General features: G+C 39.5%; 1 protein-coding gene across 2 annotated transcripts in view; it reads right to left on the bottom strand.

Annotated features, from left to right (window-relative positions):
* Nucleotides 1-555: 555 nt before the first annotated feature.
* Nucleotides 556-20,244, bottom strand: part of CPO (carboxypeptidase O) — a 44,383-nt gene continuing 24,694 nt past the window's right edge. For both annotated transcript variants that reach the window (XM_077152011.1, XM_077152012.1), the window contains one exon: nt 556-912. In XM_077152011.1, coding sequence (XP_077008126.1) covers nt 650-912 — 263 coding nt within the window. In that variant the 3' untranslated portion in view covers nt 556-649. The remainder of the gene's footprint in view (nt 913-20,244) is intronic.

Raw genomic sequence — 20,244 nt, 5'->3', positions numbered from 1 at the left:
TTGGACTTCTAGTTTCCAAAACTGTGAGACGATAAATTTCTGTTGTTTAAGCCAACTAGTTGGTGGCACTTTGTTACAGAAGCCTTGGCAAACCAAGACACAGAGGATATTAGCAAACATGATGCAAGCAAGCAGAGATTCAAAAAGTGCTTGCATGTTGGGACTTGCTTTCTTGTGGCTCTTTCTCCTCCAGCGTAACCATGAGAACATGCTGGAAGACAAGACAAATGTGGCCCATGCATGGTTCCTCATCTCACTGTGACCATCCTACATTAGATGAGAGAAGCCAACCACAGAGTGAGCCCAATCAATATCAACCAGCTAACTGAAAACTGACCACATGTCATAAGAAAGCATAGCCAAGATCAGCAGAACCTCCTAGCTAACCTTTAGATTCATGTGCCTCTGAGGTTCAGAGTGTTTTGGTTTGTAGTATTATTGTAGCAATAAATAACTAATACAATACTCTTTTAAAGTAAATGCAAGTCAATTACCAGTAAAACAACATTAAAATGCAAACATCATTCTTTTTTATTGAAATAGAAAGTACTTTTATTTAAATCATTTGTTTCCTATTCCACCACAGATAAACATCTTCCTCACAACCACTTCCACGCAACTGGTGTACAGCACATCTGGTAGGATACACTTAGAGTAAATAAATGAAAAGCATCAGTAGGCCCAGAACTGCAGTGATAGATGTGACCTTCCCAGCGCTGTTTGACTGCCAGTATTTTTCAAACATATCATCCATGACAGAGAGCACAGCCTCCATAGTCTCCTCACAGGTGGACTGGATCTGCTTTTCTTGCAGAACAAATCTTTCTGTAAGATCGCCTCTCAGCTCAAAGGTGTATGTGAACGGGACCCCAATGTCCCGGGCCCAGTCTCTGGAAGTTCCTGCTATGCTACCTATGAATGAAAAGAGGAGGGTAGAGTTAAAACTCATACTTTGAAAAGACAGAGTTCTGAAAACTATTTCAGTTTCAATCCAGTAAAATAAATAAACTCTTTCAGATTAGGGTCTTATGGGTAGCTGTCTCCCCATGCTTCATTGCTATTAAGTGCTTGTGAGGTAGGATAAGTATCTTATTCATCTCTTCATCCTCCACAGTACCTAGCACTGTGCCTGGCCCATAAGATAGATTTAGTTACCGTTTATCTGCTGCTGTGAGGTGGGGCAAGATGGCAGATAGCGAGGGGTGGAATTTAGTTCGTCTTTTAGGGCAGCTAGTAAATAGCCAGGGCTTGCTGGAAAACCTGTTTGGGGAACATCTGTGACCAGACACACATCATACAACAGTGTGGAATGGATGGAAGGGCCAAGATCATCACAGACCTGTGAGTAAAGCCCCCAAAATCCGGAGGTTGTCACCCTCCCCACCACTGGCATGGCAGGCTCAGTTGGAAACACTTCCCTGTGGGGAAAAAGACATGATCTCTGCTGGAAGCAATGGAGGGCAGTTCAGCTAAGCTCCAACTGCAGTTTTAATTAGCAAAGTTGGACTGATGAATACAAGCTCCAAGCACAGATAAACCAAGAGCAAGTAGAAAAGGAATCCTGAGGTTTCTCTTGGTAGACAGGAGGAGGGATTGACAAAACAAACCAAAACAAAATAAACAGACAAACAATCAAAAACCAAGAAGATTTTTGGAGGAGTCAGCCCAGTTCAGGAAACTAGAAAAGAGGGGAGCCCCAAGGCACATGGAACCAGTTACCAATACTGGCTCTTGACCGGTGTGCTGGTTTGAAAGGATCTGTGTCCCATCGAAAAGCCATGTTTTAATCCTAATCCCATTTTGTAAAAGCAGCCATTTCTTCTAATCCCTATTCTGCATTGTATGTTTGAAACTGTAATTAGATCATCTCCCTGGAGGTGTGATGTAATCAAGAGTGGTTATTAAGATGAATTAGGTGATGACATGTCTCCACCCACTCAGGTGGGTCTTGACTAGTTTCTGAAGTCCTATAACAGAGGAAACATTTGGGAGACAAGAGATTCAGAGAGAACAGAGAATGCTACAGCACCACGAAGCAGAGAGTTCATGGGCCAGCGATCTTTGGAGATGAAGAAGGAAAACACCTCCCAGGGAGCTTCATGAAACCGGAAGTGTTCTAGTTTGCTAGCTGCCAGAATGCAATATATCAGAAATGGAATGGCTTTTAAAAGGGTAAATTTAATGAGTTGCTGGTTTATAGTTCTAAGGCCAAGAAAATGTGCCAATTAAAACAAGTCTATAGAAATGTCCAATCTAAGGCATCCATCCAGGTTAAGATACCTTGGTTCAAGAAGGCCGATGATATTCAGGGTTTCTCTCTCATCTGGAAAGGCACATGGTGAACACAGTCATGGTTTCTATCAGCTGGAAGGGCACATGGGGAGCAAGGCATCATCTGCTACTTTCTTTCCTGGCTTCCTGTTTCATGAAGCTCCCCGGGAGGCTTTTTCCTTCTTCATCTCCAAAGGTCGCTGGCTCGTGAACTCTCTGCTTTGTGGTGCTGCTCTTTCTGAATCTCCATTCTCCAAAACGTTTCCTCTTTTATAAGACTCCAATAAACCAAACAAGACCCACCCAAATGGGTGGAGACATGTTGTCACCTAATCCAGCTAAACAACCACTCTTGACTAAATCATATCATCCAAGGAGATGATCTTATTACAGTTTCAAACATACAGTATTAAATAGGGATTATTCTACCTTTATGAAATGGGATTTTGTTTAAAACATGGCTTTTCTAGGGGGCATACATCCTTTCAAACCAGCACAGAGAGCCAGGAGAGAAAGCTAGCAGATGATGTCGTGTTCGCCATGTGCCCTTCAGCTGAGAGAGAAGCCCTGACTGTGTTCACCATGTGCCTTCTCACTTGAGAGAGAAACCCTGAACTTCATTGGCCTTCTTGAATCCAGGTATCTTTCACTGGATGGATGCCTTTGATTGGACATTTCTATAGACTTGTTTTAACTGGGACATTTTCTTGGCCTTAGAACTGTAAACTGGCAACTTATTAAATTCCCTTTTTAAAAGCCATTCCATTTCTGGTATATTGCATTCTGGCAGCTAGCAAACTAGAACAATCAACAAACCTTAGGGGCTGGGGACTGCCTCTGAAAAGGAATTTCTTTCTTTTTTTTAGAAAACCATTCTAAGTACCTCATTAGAGAAAATCTTAGGCATTTTCAATTGTCAGCCCTGATCTAGGCAAGGGCAGAGTTCAGACAGGTTTGAGAGACAAAGTGACAAGTGAAGGGAAGGTGTTAATTCCCTAAAGGGCTATCCTTCCCTAAGAAAAGGGGAGGCAGGTCCTAGCTCAAGTGGCAGCCCTCAGCTAAGAATTCAGACACCAGTTTGTGTCCTAAACCTACCTTCTACCTCAGTCTCTGTCTCAACCACACCCCTGGTAGTTTCAGGGTATGCTTAGAATTTAAAGGCGCTACACCACTTTATGCTGGTGGGGAGCTGCAGGCAGACAAACACCACCTGCTGGAAAGAATAGGAAAAGACAGAGTCTAGAGGCTTCACAGAAATCTCTAACAACTTGCTGGGTCTCACAAGGAAACGTGTTAATGATTACACCTCCTTCTGAGACCTTAGCCTGTCTTATTTGGGAAAACCTGACTGGGGTGGATGGTATATGGAGAGGACATCTTAAAAAAAGAAAAAAAAGAGACTCCATTTAGGCAAGGCAAGAACCTGAAAAACTCTGAACAGTAAATCAGAAGCTAGGTAGAGGTCTAGAATAAGTTGAACTGAATGCCAAAAAAAAAAAAAAAGATAGAAAAAAAAAGCCAACCAACAAGAAAACCCTAGGTAACAGAATGAAAATGACCTTCAGAACAAACTAATCAAGAAAATTAGATATCAAAACAGCAACAAAACATTATGAGTCATACCAGGAAAAATGAAGACATGGCCTAATCAAAGGAACAAACTAATACTTCAAATGAGATATAAGACTTGAAACAATTAATTAATGTTGAAGCAAGCATGCTAAATCAAGTAAAATATCTAATCAACAAGTTGAGAAAAAAGATATGGCAAAAGAGATGAAGTATATAAAGAAGACACTGACTGACCACAAAGAAGAACTAGAATGCTTGAAAAAACAAATGGCAGAACTTATGGTAATAAAAGTCCCTAATAGAAGAGATGAAAAATACAATGGAGAATTACAACAACAACTCTGAAGAGCTAGAAGAAAGGATTAGTGAACTAGAGAACAGAACATCTGAAATCCTACACACAAAAGAATAGATAGGAAAAAGAATGGAAAAATATGACCAGGGTCCAGGGAATTAAATGAAAATATAAAGTGCATGAATCTGCCTGTTATGGGTATCCCAGAAGGAGAAGAGAAGGGAAAGGAGCAGAAAGACTAATGGAAGAAATAATCACTGAAAATTTCCCATCTGCTATGAAAGATATTTAAATTAAATTACAGGTCCAAAAAGCGACAGTGTACTCCAAACGAAATAGATCCACATCGACCTACTCCAAAACACTTACTAATCAGATTGTCAAATGTCAAAGACAAAGAGAGAATTCTGAAAGTAAGAAGAGAAAAGCAAACCATCACATACAAGGGAAGGTTGATAAATCTATGTGCAGATTTCTCAGGAGAAACAATGGAGGTGAGGAGGCAGTGGTATGATATATTTAAGATTCTGAAAGAGAAAAACTTCCAGCAAAGAATTGTATACCTGGTAAAACTGTCCTTCAAAAATAAGAAAGAGTTGAAAATATTTTCAGATAAACAGTCAGTGAGAGAGTTTGAGACAAAGAGACCAACTCTACAAGAAATACTAAAGACAGCACTATAGGCAGATAGGAAAAAGACAGGAGAGAGAGGTCTGGGGAAGAGTGCAGACTGTCAGAAAGGGTAAAAAGAGAAAAAAAGATAGGACATATAAAATCCAAAAACAACATGATAGAAGAAAGTGCTGATGTTTAGAGTAATAATATTAAATGTAACGGATTAAATGTAAATGGATTAAAAAACAGGACTGATCTATATGCTGTCTACAAAAGACTCACTTTAGACCCAAGGAGAAAAACAGATTGAAAGTGAAAGGCTGGAAAATAATATTTTATTCAAACAATAACCAGAAAAGAGCAAAGGTAGCTATACTAATATCCAACAAATTAGACTTCATGTGTGCAAAGATTAAAAGAGACAAAGGACATGATGTGTGATCATCAAAGTTCTGGTGTCAACGTGGCCGAAGTGATTATGTCCAATCATGTGGTCAGGCAGACACTGGCCTGACCATTGCTACAAGAATATTTCATGGCTGGCTGATAAACTGGAAAGCTGGTGCATTACATCATCAGATGTGTTGATTGCATCTGTGACTAATTATGTCTGCAAACCACTAGGGCAAGCCTCCCACAATGAGATAACCCAGTCAGTTGAAGCCTTTCAAGGAAGAAGACTCTTTCACAGCCACTAAACCTCTCCTATGCATTCATACAGACCCTTCATTGGAGCTGCCAGCTTCATAGCCTGCCCTATGGATTTTGGACTCTTCCATTCTCATGGTTGTGTGAGACACCTTTATAAATCTCATATTTACAGATCTCTCTTATTGGTTCTGTTTCTCTAGAGAACCCTGATTAACACAGCTTGGTATGTGGAGTGGTTCTTGAGAAACACAATCTTAAAAATGGGTCTTTATAATTAGTTTTCTACTCTGACTAGACTCAGAGGCACTAGTGACTCTGTTTCCAATAATCACAATGGACTTATGGTCCAGGGGGTGAGTTTGCAAAAGAGATACTCAAAATGTCATCATTAGATCCTGCTAACTGTACACTTATATGAGGAAAGCTCTGGGTGGGAATGCCTTTGACAAGTTTAAGGAGTTTTGTGGAATTATGAGGTATAATGATGTTGGTTGGTTGTTCTTAGATATGCTAGATATAGTGGTAAGGGAAAGGAATGAGCTGAAGGCTTCAAATGTGCACCTTAAGCATTATATGAACGATGTAAAAGTTTCCATGTGTGCCCTTAAAGAAAATCTTATTTCCTGTGGTTGCAAACATGAGATCTCTGAAAACCAGACACAGAGGCTCATTGTGTGAGTGGCAGATTTACAGCATAAACTAAAATTTTGAACTTGCAGGATGTCTGCTGTTAATGTAGGGGTTTTGGTTGGAAGAGAATGGGATCATGAAATGTGGGATTGTGATATATGACTTGATAATGATGGTGATGGGGAGACGGGATCCCTGGAATCTCCTAAGCTTTTGCTAGATAGATGTGCAAAGGACTGCCCTGAGGAAAGAGCTTCCTGACCTCCAGCTTGCCTTAAGGAAACAGCTTCCCAGCCTCCAGTCTCCCCAGAGGAGTCTGCAATCCTATCTCCATCTAATGAGACTAACCCTTCAGTGCCTGCTAACCCTGTAACCACCTCCCCTGGGAAAACAGGCCTCACTCCTCTGTCTGGAGTGAATAATCCTGTTTCACCAACTGAAATTTCAATGGAATTTCCTGAGGTAATTGGTTTGAAAGACACTTCTATTTCTTTTCATGACCCATCCCAACCAGCCCTCTTTTCTTCAAGACCTATAACTAGACTAAAGTCCCAACGAGCCCTGAAAGGTGAGGTACAAAGTGTGACCCATGAGGAGGTACACTATGCTGCCAAAGCACTACATGAGTTTTCCAATCTATATGGATGGGAATCAGGGGAATATGTGTGGGAATGGATATTAAGGGTGTGGGATAATGGGGAAGGAATATAAAGCAGAATCAAGCTGAATTTATTGATATGGGCCCATTAAGCAGAGATTCTGCATTCAGTGTTGTAGCTCAAGGGCTTAGAAAGGGCATTAACAGTCTGTTTGGATGGTTGGCTGAGACATGGATCAAAAGGTGGCCAAAATTACCTGAAGTTGAAATGTCAAAACTGCCCTGGTATAATACAGATGAGGGGAGCCAGAGGCTTAGAGAGATTGCAATGTTAGAGTGAATTTATCATGGAAGACCTGCTTACACACTCCAGGAATGTCCAGGAAACACATCTTTCACCAGAACCTTGAGAAATAAATTCATGTGTCTAGCTGCAGCATCCCTGAAGAACTCTGTAGTTGCCCTTCTCTGAGGTTAGATAATACTTAGATAAGACTATGGGAACTGCTGGAATCCTTAAACACAATGGGGATGATTAGATCCCAAGTTGGCAGGAGCTATGTGGTGACAGTTAATCACCATATGCAAAGTGGGCATGGCTGCCATAATGGACAGCAGATGCAAAGCAGCAGTCAAAATAATCTGACTTGAAGAGACTTGTGGTGTTGGCTAGTGGATTATGGGTTACCCAGAAGTAAAATGGATGGGAAGTCTACTAACTTCTTCTTTGACTTGTATAAGTAGAAGGATTCTAGGTCAAATGAACAGAAATAAATCTTGAATTACAAAAACAGAGAGTCATGGCCGCTTAATCATTTCCCAGACTTGAGACTGTTTAGAGATCCCAGACTTGAGGAGAAGGCTGGGTACCCCTTGGGGAAGGACACTTTTATTGTCCCAAATTTATACTGTTAACCTTCCTCCCTGCCTTCCCCAAGGGAGACCTACAGTCTTTAACCAGGGTGACTGTGCACTGGGGAAAAGGAAATGATCAGATATTTCAGGGATTATTGGACACTGGCTCAGAAACTGCACTGATTCCAGGAGACCCAAAACATCATTCTGGCCCTCAGTCAGAGTAGGGGCTTATAGGGATCAGGTGATCAATGGAATTTTAGCTCAGGTACATCTCACAGTGGGTCTGGTGGATCCCTGGTCCTATTCTGTGGTCATTTTCCCAGGTCCAGACTGCGTTATTGGAATTGAAATACTCAGCAACTGGCAGAATCCCCACACTGGTTCTCTGACTCATAGAGTGAGAGCTATTATGGTAGGAAAAGCCAAGTGGAAGCTACTAGAACTGTCCCTACCTAGCAAAATAGTGAATCAGATGCAATACTATATTCCTGGAGGGATTACAGAAATTAGTGCCACACTTAAAGACCTAAAGTATGCAAGGGTGATGATTCCCACCACATCTCCGTTCAACTATTTGGCCTGCGCAGAAAAGAGATAAGACTTGGAAGGTGATAGTGGACTATTGTAAACTCAACCAGGTGGTGACTCCAATTGCAGCTGCTGTTCCGGATGTGGTATCATTGCTTGAGCAAATCAGTGCATCGCCTGGTAATTGGCTTGCAGCTATTGACCTGACAAATGCTTTCCTCTCGATAGCTGTCAGTAAGGACCACCAGAAACAGTTTGCTTTCAGATGGCAAGGCCAACAGTACACCTTCACTGTCTTTCTTCAGGGGTATATCAATTCTTCAGCTCTATGTCACAATCTTGTCTGCAGGAAACTTGATAATTTCTCTCTCCTACAAGACATCACACTGGTCCATTATATCAATGATGTCATGCTGATTTGACCTAGTGAGCAAGAAGTAGAAACTACTCTAGACTTATTGGTAAGGCATTTGTGTGTTAGAGGATGGGAGAAAAATCCAACAAAAATACAGTGGTCTTCCACCTCACTGAAATTTCTGTGACCAGTGGTATGGAGCTTGTCAAGATATCCCTTCTACAGTGAAGGATAAGCTGTTGCTTCTGGTGCCTCCTACAACCAAAAAAAGAGGCACAATGCCTAGTTGGCCTCTTTGGATTTTGGAGACAACATGTTCCTCATTTGGGTGTGCTACTCCAGCCCATTTACCAAGTGACCAGAAAAGCTGCTAGTTTTAAGTGGGGACTGGAAAAAGAGGAGGCTCTGTGACATGTCCGGGTTGCTATGTAAGCTACTCTGCTACTTGGGCCATATGACCCAGCAGATCCAATGGTGCTGGAACAGTCAGTGACAAATAAGGATGCTGTATGTAGCCTTTAAAAGGCCTCTATAGGAGGATCATAATGCAGACCCTTAGGATTTTGGAGTAAAGCCTCACCATTCTCTGCCTATAACAACTCTCCTTTTGAGAAACCACTTTTAGCCTCTACTGGGCCTTAGTAGAGACTGAACACTTAGCAATAGGCAACCAAGTTACCATGAGATCTGAGTTGTCTATCATGAACTGGGTGTTGTCTTACCCACCATGCCATAAAGTTGGGCATGCACAGCAGCACCCCATCATAAAATGGAAATGGTATATATGGGATAGGGCTCAAGCAGGTTCTGAAGGCATTAAGTAAGTTATTTGAGTAAGTGGCCCAAATGTCTATGGCCCCCACTCCTGCCACATTACCTTCTCTTTCCCATACCAGAGGTGTGGCCTTTTGGGGAGTTCTTTAGAGTCAGTTGACTGAGGAAGGGAAAACTCGGGCCTGGTTTACAGATGGTTCTGCGTGATATGCTGGGACTACTCGGAAGTGGACAGCTGCAGCACTGCACCATTCTGGGATGTCCTTAAAGGACAGTGGTGAAAGGAAAACTTCCCAGTTGGTGGAACTTTGAGCAGGGCACCTGGTTTTTCATTTTGCTTGAAAGGAGAACTGGCCAGAGGTGCATTTGTATACTGACTCATTGGCTGACTGCTAATGGCTTTTCTGGATGGTCAGGGATTTGGAAGAAGCATGATAGGAAAATTGAGTGACAAAGAGGTTTGGGGGAGAGGTATGTGGATAGACCTTTCTGAGTGGGCAAAGAACATGAAAATATTTGTGTCTCATGTGAATGCTCACAAGAGGGTGACTTCAGCAGAGGAAGGTTTTAATAATCAAGCAGATAAGATGGCCTGTCCTGTGGATACAGTCATCATCTTTCCTCAGTCACTCCTGCCATTGCTCAATGGGCTCATGAACAAAGTAGACATGGTGGTAGGAATAGAGGTAATGCATCAGCTCAGTAACATAGACTTCCACTCAGCAAGGCTGACCTGGCTACAGCCACTGCTGAGTATCCAATCTGCCAGCAGCAGAGACTCACATTCAGTTCCCTATATGGCACCATTCCCCAAGGTGATCTGCCTGCTACCTGGTGGCAGGTTGATTACATTGGACCAATCCCATCATGAAAGGGGCAGCAATTTGTTCTAATTGAAATAGACACATACTGCAGATATGGGTTTGCATTCCCTGCATACAATGTTTCTGCAAAAACTACCATCAATGGATTTATGGATTGCCTTATCCACCTTCATGGCATTCCACACAGCATTGTTTCTGATCAAGAAACCTACATCACAGAAAATGAAGTGAAGGAATGGGCACATGGTCATGGAGTTCTCTGGTCTTACCGTGTTCCCCATCATCCAGAGGCAGCTGGGTTGACAGAACAGTGGAATGACCTTTTGAGGACCCAATTAAGGTGCTAGCTAGGTGGAAATACCTTGCAAGGCTGGGGCAATATTCTCCAGGAGGCTGTGTATGTTCTTAATCAGCATTAGCTCTATGGTGCTGTGTCTCCCATAACCAGGATTCACAGGTCTGGGGATCAAGGAGTGGAAATGGGAGTGGCACCATTCACTATCAACCTTAGTGATCCTTTACAAATATTTTGCTTCCTAGCCCTGAAACCTTAAGTTCTGCTGGTCTACATACTTAGTTCCAAAAAGAGAGGTCCTCCTACCAGGGGACACAACAATGGTTCCATTGAACTGGAATTAAAACTTCCACCTGGCCACTTTGGGTGTCTTGTGCCACTGAATCAAGAGGCATAAAAGGGATTACTGTTCCGTCTAGGATGATTCATCCTGACTATCAAGGGAAAATAGGACTACAACTACAAAATGGAGATAAAGAATTTTCCTGGAAAGGAAGAAATCTCCTGGAGTGTCTCTTAGCACTACCATGCCCTGTGATTAAAGTCAATGGAAAATTGCAACAGACCAATCCAGGCAGGAATAACATGGCCCAGAAACTTCAGGAATGAAGGTTGTTTCACCCCATCTGACAAAGAATCATGATCAGGTGATGTGCTTTCTGAAGGTAAAGGGAATATGTGGAATGGGTACTAGAAGATGGTAGTGATAAATATGAACTATGATCACATGACCAGTTACAGAAACAAGGACTGTGATTATATGAATATTTCCTCCCTGTTTTGTTATGAATATGTTTGCATTTGTACATAAGCAAAGAATTGATTTCCTCTTATCATATGACATAATTTGTATTGTTCATGTTATAGTATTTAAGTCATAGGATATGAAGTTTAAGAGTGAATGTGACCTAAGGACTTACAACCTATTCTGGAGGAGTGCATTGCCAGTTTGTACATAAGATAGTAGAGTATAGTTAGGTGACATTTATGTGTGCTACTATGTTCTGTTTGGAAATTAAGCATGTTTCACAGTAATGTGTATGACGGCCAAGTTGACAAAGGGTGACTATGATGGTCAGGTTCTGGTGTCAACTTGCCCAAGTGATGATGCCCAGTTGTCTGGTCATCCAGGTACTGACTTGACTATTGCTGCAAGGATATTTCATGGCAGGTTGATAACCTAGAAGGCTGGTGTATTAAATCATCAGTTGGTTGATTGCATCTGTGGCTTATTACATCTGAAATTAACAAGGCTTTCCTCCCACATGAGATAATCCAATCAGTTGAAGGCTTTTAAGGAAGAACACACTTTCATTGCTTCTTCACCCAGTGATCCTCTCCTGTGGATTTTATCCAGACATTTCATCAGGAGCTCCCAGCTTCACAGCCTGCCCTACAGATTTTGTACTCTTCCATTCCCATGGTTGTGTGAAACACTTTTATAAATCTCATATTTACAGATCTCTCCTGTTGGTTTTATTTCTCTAGAGAATCCTGGCTAACTCACTATGTATTAATAAAAGAAAAAATTCATCAAGAATGCATAACAACCATAGGGCCACGGTGGCTCAGCGGCAAGAACACTTGCCTGCCATGCCAGAGGACCCGGGTTCGTTTCCCGGTGCCTGCCCATGTAAGAAATAAAAAAATTAAACAAAAAAATTTTAAAAAAGAATACATAACAATCATAAATATATATGCACCACTCCAGAGTGTTCAAAAATACATCAGGTACACACTGACAACAGTGAAGAGAGGCGACACCTTACTATAATAGCTGCAGACTTAAACACACATTCTCACCAATGGATAGAACGTCTAGCTAGAGGATCAATAAGGAAATAGATATTTTAAATAATTCAATAAATGAGCTAGACTGAAAAGACATTTACAGGACATTATACTACACAACAGAAGGATACACATTTTTGTCAAGTGCTCCTGGATCATTCTCCAGTATAGACCACATGATGGGTCGCAAAGCAAGTGTTTCATTTTTCTAAAGCTGCCAGAATGCAATATACCAGAAATGGATTGACTTTTATAAAGGGGATTTATTAAGTCACGAGTTGCAATTCTAAGGCCATAAAAATGTTGAAATTAAGCCACCAGCAAGAGGATACCTTCTTGGAGGAAGGGCAGCATCCAGGTTTCTCTGTCACATGGGAAAGCACATGGCGACATCTACTGGCCCTCCTGGGCTGGCTTCAAAATGGCTCTTTCAGCTCCTGTGGGTCCTTCTGGCTTCTGCTAGGGAGATTTTGTTCTGCATCTCCAAATGTCTGTGCCTAAGCATCTGCTTTTTGTATCATTCTGGGTTCTTTTCCCTCCATGAGCACCTTTAAAGACTCCAGTAAACTAATTAAGACCCACCTTGAATGGGTGGGGCCATAACTCGATGGAATTAATCTAATCAAAAGGTCCTTCCCACAAATGGGTGAATCATCTCTATGGAAACAACTTAATTTAAAGGTCCCACTCAAACAATAGGTCTGCCTTCACATGACTGGATTAGGATTAAAAGAACATGCTTTATCTGAGTAGGGCAAAGGCAAAGTGGACTAAATGATAAAAGATGATATTGACTATATTTTAAAACTTCAACTTTGGGTGAGACCAAAGGAAGAGATGTTTATTTGGTGCAAAATTTACGTCTTTGGTAGCACATTATCTAATCAAACTGCAAAGGCAGCTTATTCAAACTTCATAATTACATGGTACCTTGAATAGAGAGTGAGATTTGTTGGTTTGTACACATTGGTGTGATGCCCCAATACATCCCAGAGTAATCTGGACAGAATATTAAAAAGTATTTGCAAAGTTCCCTTGAGGAACCGGGAGAAAGGGTAGACAAATTCAACTTCCCCACCTGGGGAAGACTGATGTTCTTAAAATCATTGGGGACTGCCAATTTGATGGGCCTGGCCCTTGATTTAGGGTCATACCTTTATGAAACTTATTCCTGCAAAGGAGAAGCTCAGCCTGCTTATGAATATGTCTAAGAGTTAGCCCCAGAGAACCTCTTTTATTGCTCAGTATGGCTTCTCTCTCTAAACCAACTCCACAGGTGAGCTTACTGTCCTCCCTCCTACACGAGACATGACTCCCAGGGATATAAAACTCCCCAGCAATATTGGACATGACTCCAGGATACAAGACTGGCCATGGCATCATGGAAGTGTCAAAGTCTTCTTGACCAAAAGGGGGAAGAGAAATGAAACAAAATGAAGTTTCAGTCGCTGAGTTATTTCAAATAGAGCCAAGAGGTCATTCTACGAGATTATTCTTATAAAGTATATAGCTATTCCCCTCCAATTATGATGTTTTAGAGTAGCTAGTGGGAAATACCTGAAACTGTTGAACTGTAATCCAATAGCCTTAATTCTTGAAGATGATTGAATAATGAAAGAGCATTTAAAGTGTGACCATGGGATTGTGAAAACCTTGTGACTGATACTTCCTTTATCTAGTGAATGGACAGATAAGTAAGAAAAATAAATAAATAAGGGGGGAAGGAGAACATGGGATTTTTAAAAATACTTTTATCTTGTTTTATTTATTTATTTTTTTAGTAATGAAAATGTTAAAAAAAATCAATCATGGTGATGAATGCACAGCTATATGATAATACTGTGAACCACCGATTGTACAATTTGGATGATTACATTGTATGTGACTATATAACATAGCAATAAAATTACATTAAAAAAGAACATGGCTTTTCTGTGGCACATAACAGTTTCAAATCAGTACAGCAAGTCTCAATAAATTTAAAATGATTTATACAAAAAAAAGTTATACAAAACACTTTATGCAATCATAATGGAAAGATGTTAGAAATCGATAACAGGTGGAAGGTGTAAAATTTTACAAATATATGGAGGCCAAGCAACACACTCTTGAACAACTAGTGGGTCAAGGAAGAAATTGCAAGAAAAATCAGTAAATATCTAGAGACAAATGAAAATTAAATCACAACATATTAAAACTTATGCAGAAAAGGAGGTGCTGAGAGGTAAATTCATTGCCTTACATGCCTAGATTAAAAAAGAACAAAGACCAAAAAACTTTAGTAATTAACTGTTCACCTGGAGGAACTAGAGAAAGAACAGCAAACAAACCCCAAAGCAAACAGAAGGAAAAAATAATGAAGATTAGAGCAGAAATAAATGAAATTAAGAACAAGAAAACAATAGAGTGAATCAACAAAACCAGAGGTGTTTGAAAAAATCAGTAAAATCACTGGACCCCTACCTAGACTGATTAAAAAAAAGAGAAAGGATGCAAATAAATAAAGTTAGAAATGGGAGAGGGAACATAAATACTGACCTTTTAGAAATAAAGGAGATAATGACAGGATACTATGAGCAACTATCTGCTAATACAACCATGTAGATGAAATGGACAACTTCCTACAAAACATGAACAACTGACATTGACTTGTGAAGAAATAGATGACCTCAACAAACTAGTCACAAGTAAAGAAACTGAATCAGTCATCAAGAGGCTCCCAACAAAGAAAAGTCCAGGTCCAGATGGCTTCACATATGAATTCTACCAAGCATTCAAGAAAGAATTGGTTCTAATCCTGCTCAAAATCTTCAAAAATATTGAAGAGGAAGGAATGTTACTGTGCTGGTTTGAAACTGTTGTGTATCACAGAAAAGCCATGTTCTTTAATCCTTGTCAATATTATTGGGTAGGATCTTTTTAATTAAGTTGTTTCCATGGCGATGTAACTCACCCAATTGTGAGTGGGATCTTTTGATTAGGTGGTTTCCATGGAGGTGTGTTTCCACCTATTCACAGTGGGGTTGCTTACTGCCCTTTAAGAGAGAATCATTTTGGAAAAAGCTTTAGAGCCCACACAGCCAGAGACCATTGGATACACAGAAGGAAAACACCCCCAGGGGATCCTTATGAAATGAGAAGCCAGTAGAGAAAGCTAGCAGGCACCAGACACATACCTCCTAGTGACAGAGGTGTTTCAGATGGCATCAGCCTTTCTTAAATAAAGGTAACCTCTTTGTTGGTGCCTTAATTTGGACATTTTCATAGCCTTAGAACTGTAAACTTGCAACTTAATAAATTCTCATTTTAAAAGCTGTTCCATTTCTGGTATATTGCATTCTGGAAGCTTAACAAACTAAAACAGCTACCTGATTTACTCTATGAAGTCATTATTACCTTAATGAAAAAAAACAGACAAAGATACTGCAAGAAAAGAAAATTACAGATCATCATACTCAGTGGGGAAAGATTGAAATCATTCGCTCTAAGATTAGTAATAAGACAAATATGCCCACTGTCACTACTGTAATTCAACATTGTGCTGGAAATTCTAGCTAGAGAAATTAGACAAGGAAAAAAAAAAGAGCCATCCAAATCGGAAAGGAAGAGGTAAAACGTTCACTGCTTGCAGATGACATGATACTATATGTTGAAAATCCTGAAAAACCTTTTAGCATTACTAGAGCTAATAAATGTGTATAGCAAAATAGCAGATACAAGAGCAACACCAAAAAATCAGTAGTGTTTCTATACACTAGTAATTAGCAATCTGAGGAGGAAATAAATTTAAAAGTTCCATTTACAATAGCAACCAAAAGAATAAAATATCTAGGAACAAATTTAACTAAGGGCATAAAAGACATAAACACAGAAAACTACAAGAAATTGCAAACAGAAATCAAAGAACACCTAAATAAATTGAAGTACATACCATATAAATTGAAGTACACACCATATTCATGGATTGGAAGACTAAATATAGTTAAGATGTCAATTCTACCCAAATTGATTTATAGGCTCAATGCAATACCAATCAAAATCCCAATAACTTATTTTGCAGAAATAGAAAAATCAATAACCAAATATATTTGGAAGGACAAGATGCCTTGAATACCTAAAAAATATCTTGAGAAAGAGAAAGAAGTAGGTGGTCTCATAGTACCTGACTTTAGAATATATTATAAAGCTACAGTGATCAAAACAGCATGGTACTGGCATAAAGAAAGCTATATTGACCAGTGGAATCAAATTGAGTGTTCAGAAATAGATCCTCTCATCTATGGACAATCGATCTTTGATGAGGTGGTCAAGCAAACTCACCTGGGACAGAGAAACCTCTTCAATAAATAGTGTTTAGAGAACTGGATATCCATATCAAAAATAATGAAAGAGGACCCATATCACACACTTTATACAAAAATTAACTGAAAGAACTAAACATTAGAGGTAATGTTTAGATGAAAATTTAAGAAAATTTCTTATGGATCTTGTGATAGGAGGTGGTTTCCTGGACTGAAAAAGAAACAGATAAATGGGATCTCCTCAAAATTAAACATTTCTATGCATCAAAGGACTTTATTAGGAAAGTAAAAGGCAGCCTACAAATGGGAGACAATATTTGGAAACTATATATCAGATAAAGGGGTTAATATCCAGATTATATAAAGAGATTCTATAATTTAACAAAAAGACAACAACACAATTAAAAAATAGGCAAAAAACATGACAGACATTTTTCAGAAGGAGAAATGCAGTTGACCCAAAAACATATGAAAAGATGCTCAACTTCACTGACTATTAAGGAAATGCAAATCAAAATCACAATGAGATATCATCTTACACTAGAATGGTCATTATAAACAAACAAACAAACAAAACATAAAACTGCAAGTGCTGGAGAGGATGTTGAGAAAGAGGCACACTTATTCCCTGTTGGTGGGAATGCAGAATGGTGCAACTGCTCTGGAGGGCAGTTTGATGGTTTTTTAAGAAGCTAAGTAAAAAATTTGAGTATGATCTAGCAATCCCATTATTAGGTAAATATTTGGAAGAACTGAAGGCAAGGACACAAATGGACGTTTGTATACTGATGTTTACAGTGACATTATTCACTAATGCCAAGAGATGGAAACAACCTAAATGTTAATCAACAGATGAGTGGCTAAACAAACTGTGGTATATATATACAATGGAATATTATGCAGTTGTGAGACAGAATAAAGTCATAAACCTTGAGGACATTATTCTGAGTGAAATTAGCCAGAAACAAAAGGAAAAATACTGTATGATCACACTAAAATGACCTAACATTATTGAGTGAACTTTGAGATTTAAAGTTAAGAACATAAGTTATCAAGAGATAGAAAGAGGGTAGAAATTGGGCGTTTGATGCTGAAGGAGTACGGAATGTACAACAGGCTGATTGTAAAGATCCAGGAATGGATAGCACAATATTATCTGAAGGTAGGACAGTATGGTAAGTATACTGAATGAAGCTGAATGTGAGTATGTTTGAGGAAGGAGTGCTGGGAGCATGTATGGTACCAAAAGGATAGATAGAGGGTAAGGACTGGGACAGTATAATTTAGCGATACCTAGAGTGGGCATTGATGACGATCAAATGTACAAATATAAGAAGGTTTTTGCGTGAGGAAGAACAAATGGATGTCAAAATTGCAAGGTGCTGGAATGGGATGGTATATAGGGAAAAAATACCACCAATGCAAATTAGGATCTATATTTATCAGTAACATTGTAATATGCTTTCATTGAATGTAACAAAGGCAACATGCTAAAGCTAACTGTCAGTAAGTGGGGTGATGTGGGAGAGGGATATAGGATTCTTTACGGAAGAAACGGAAATGTACCCTTATAGATTGTGGTGGTGAAGGAATGGCTATGTGATTCTACCAGGAATCATTGAATTTTTACTTAGGTTGGATTGTACGATTTATGAATAAGACTTTAAAAATGAAAAGAGAGACACAGTGTTGGAAAAAATGTGGAGAGAGAGATATACCTATTCACTTTTGATAGGGAAGTAGAGTGGTACAGCTCCTCTGGAGGGCAGTGTGGTGGCTCCACAGGAGGCTAGGGGTGGGACTGCCATATGATCCTGCAATCCTGTAGTTAGGTGTATACTTGAAGGAACTGAGCAGGGACAGGAATGGACACTTTTGCACACTGGTACAGCAGTGTTCAATTTATTCAATGGATGGAGGTGGCCTAAGGCTAGATTGACTGAGGAATGGAAGAGGGAACTGTGGTGTATACATGCAATGGATTACTGAGTGGCTGCAAGAAGGAATGAAATTGTGAAGCATGGAAGGAGATGAATGAAGCTTGAGGACAGTATGTCGAATGAAATAAGCCAGAAACAAAAAGACAAATACTATAATGCCTCTATTGTATGGACTAACTATAATATGCAAACTCTGAGAATTGAATTTGAGAGCAGAGATTTCAGGTAAAAGTCCACTGTGAAGGTGCTATATGGTAAGCTCTTCAACAGTCACATCTGTTCCAGAGTTGTAACTGTTATTTCCAAATTCTGAGACACTGAGTTTTTTGTGTATAAATTAGTCATTCCCTGGAACTTCGGTATTTGTGTGATGCCTGAGACTCAGAGCTGGAGTTCTGCAGCTATCGAAATCAGCATGACTCCATACAACAACTGTTATAAACACTTAAAAAGTGATCCGACTTCAAGTAGAGATATGATGAAGCTGATCTGCTTAGGACTAAGGTAAATCAGACTAAAGGATAAAGGATGATATCAACTGTATTTTAAAACTTCAACTTCTGTGAGAGCCCAAAAAAGGAAGTGATATTTATTTGGTGCAAAATTAGTATTTTCAGTAACACACTATTTAATCTAACTTGTACAGTCAGCTTATTCAAACGCCATAGCTACATGAAACCCTGTATAGAGAGTGAGATCTTGTTGGTTTGTAAGGTTGCTAGGATGCCCCAATACATCCCAGAGTAATCTGGACAGGAGGTTAAAAAGTATTTGCAAAGTCCCCTTGAGGTGCAGTTGGAAAAAGGTGGATATATTAAACTTCCCCACCTAGGGAAGACCTGATATTCTCAATCATTGGGGATTGCCAATTTGATGGGCCAGGCCCTTGAACTTGGGGCATACCCTTAAGAAACTTATTCCTGCAAAGGAGAAGCTGAGCCTCGTTATGAGGATGCCTAAGAGTTGCCCCCAGAGAACATCTTTTATTGCTCAGATGTGGCTTTTGTCTCTGTGCCAACTCTGCAGGTGATCCTTCTTGACCAAAAGGAGAAGAGAAATGAAACAAAATAAAGTTTCAGTGGCTGAGATATTTCAAATAGAGCAAAAAGTCATTCTGGAGGTTTATTCTTATGCAGTTTACAGATATCCCTTTTCACTTTTTGGTGTATTGGAGTAGCTAGAGAGAAATACTTGAAACTGTTGAAATGTAATCCAATAGCTTTGATTCTTGAAGATGACTGAATAACTATGGAGCACTTAAGATGTGACCATGTATTGTGAAAATTTTGTCTGACACTCTCTTTATCTAGTGTATGGACAGATGAATTAGGAAAAAAAAGACAAAAAATAAATAAACAATAGGGGATTATGGGGGTAAGGGATGTTTGGAGTGTTCTTTTTTACTTTTACTTTTATTCCTATTTTTATTTTTTTAGAGTAATGATAATGTTCAACAATCTATTGTAATGATGAATGCACAGTTATATGATGATACTGTAAATCACGGCACACTTTGAATAATTATATGGCATTTGAATATATATCTCAATAACATTGCATTAAAAAACAAAAGCAAAAATTGTATCTGCTGAATCAAAGACAAGGTAACATAATAAAGCAAAGCAAGAGTGAACTGACTCATGTAAAGGAATAGAATCCAAATGACCAAAGGGAAAATGTGTATACAAGTATTATTTAGATAAGTGGCAGAAGAATGGAGGCGGTGGTGTTTGGGGATGGGGGAAAGCGGTATACTCTTTTTGTTCCTGAATTCTTTTCTTTTAGGTCATTTCTCCAAGCCCTACCCTTCTCTGCTATTTACCCAAATGGGTCCTCTGGGAACTGAATCAACTAACCAAGGGTCACTGGACAATGTCCTTTTTGTTAACTCCTTTGTGTTTCTACATTGCCAGTTCTTTATAATTGAAGTCAGGGTAGTTCTGGGC

This window comes from Tamandua tetradactyla, chromosome 3 (genome assembly GCF_023851605.1).
Source record: "Tamandua tetradactyla isolate mTamTet1 chromosome 3, mTamTet1.pri, whole genome shotgun sequence".
Taxonomy (NCBI): Eukaryota; Metazoa; Chordata; class Mammalia; order Pilosa; family Myrmecophagidae; genus Tamandua; species Tamandua tetradactyla.
The sequence above is the reverse complement of the archived record's forward strand: the minus strand, read 5'-3'. Positions and strand labels throughout refer to the sequence as shown.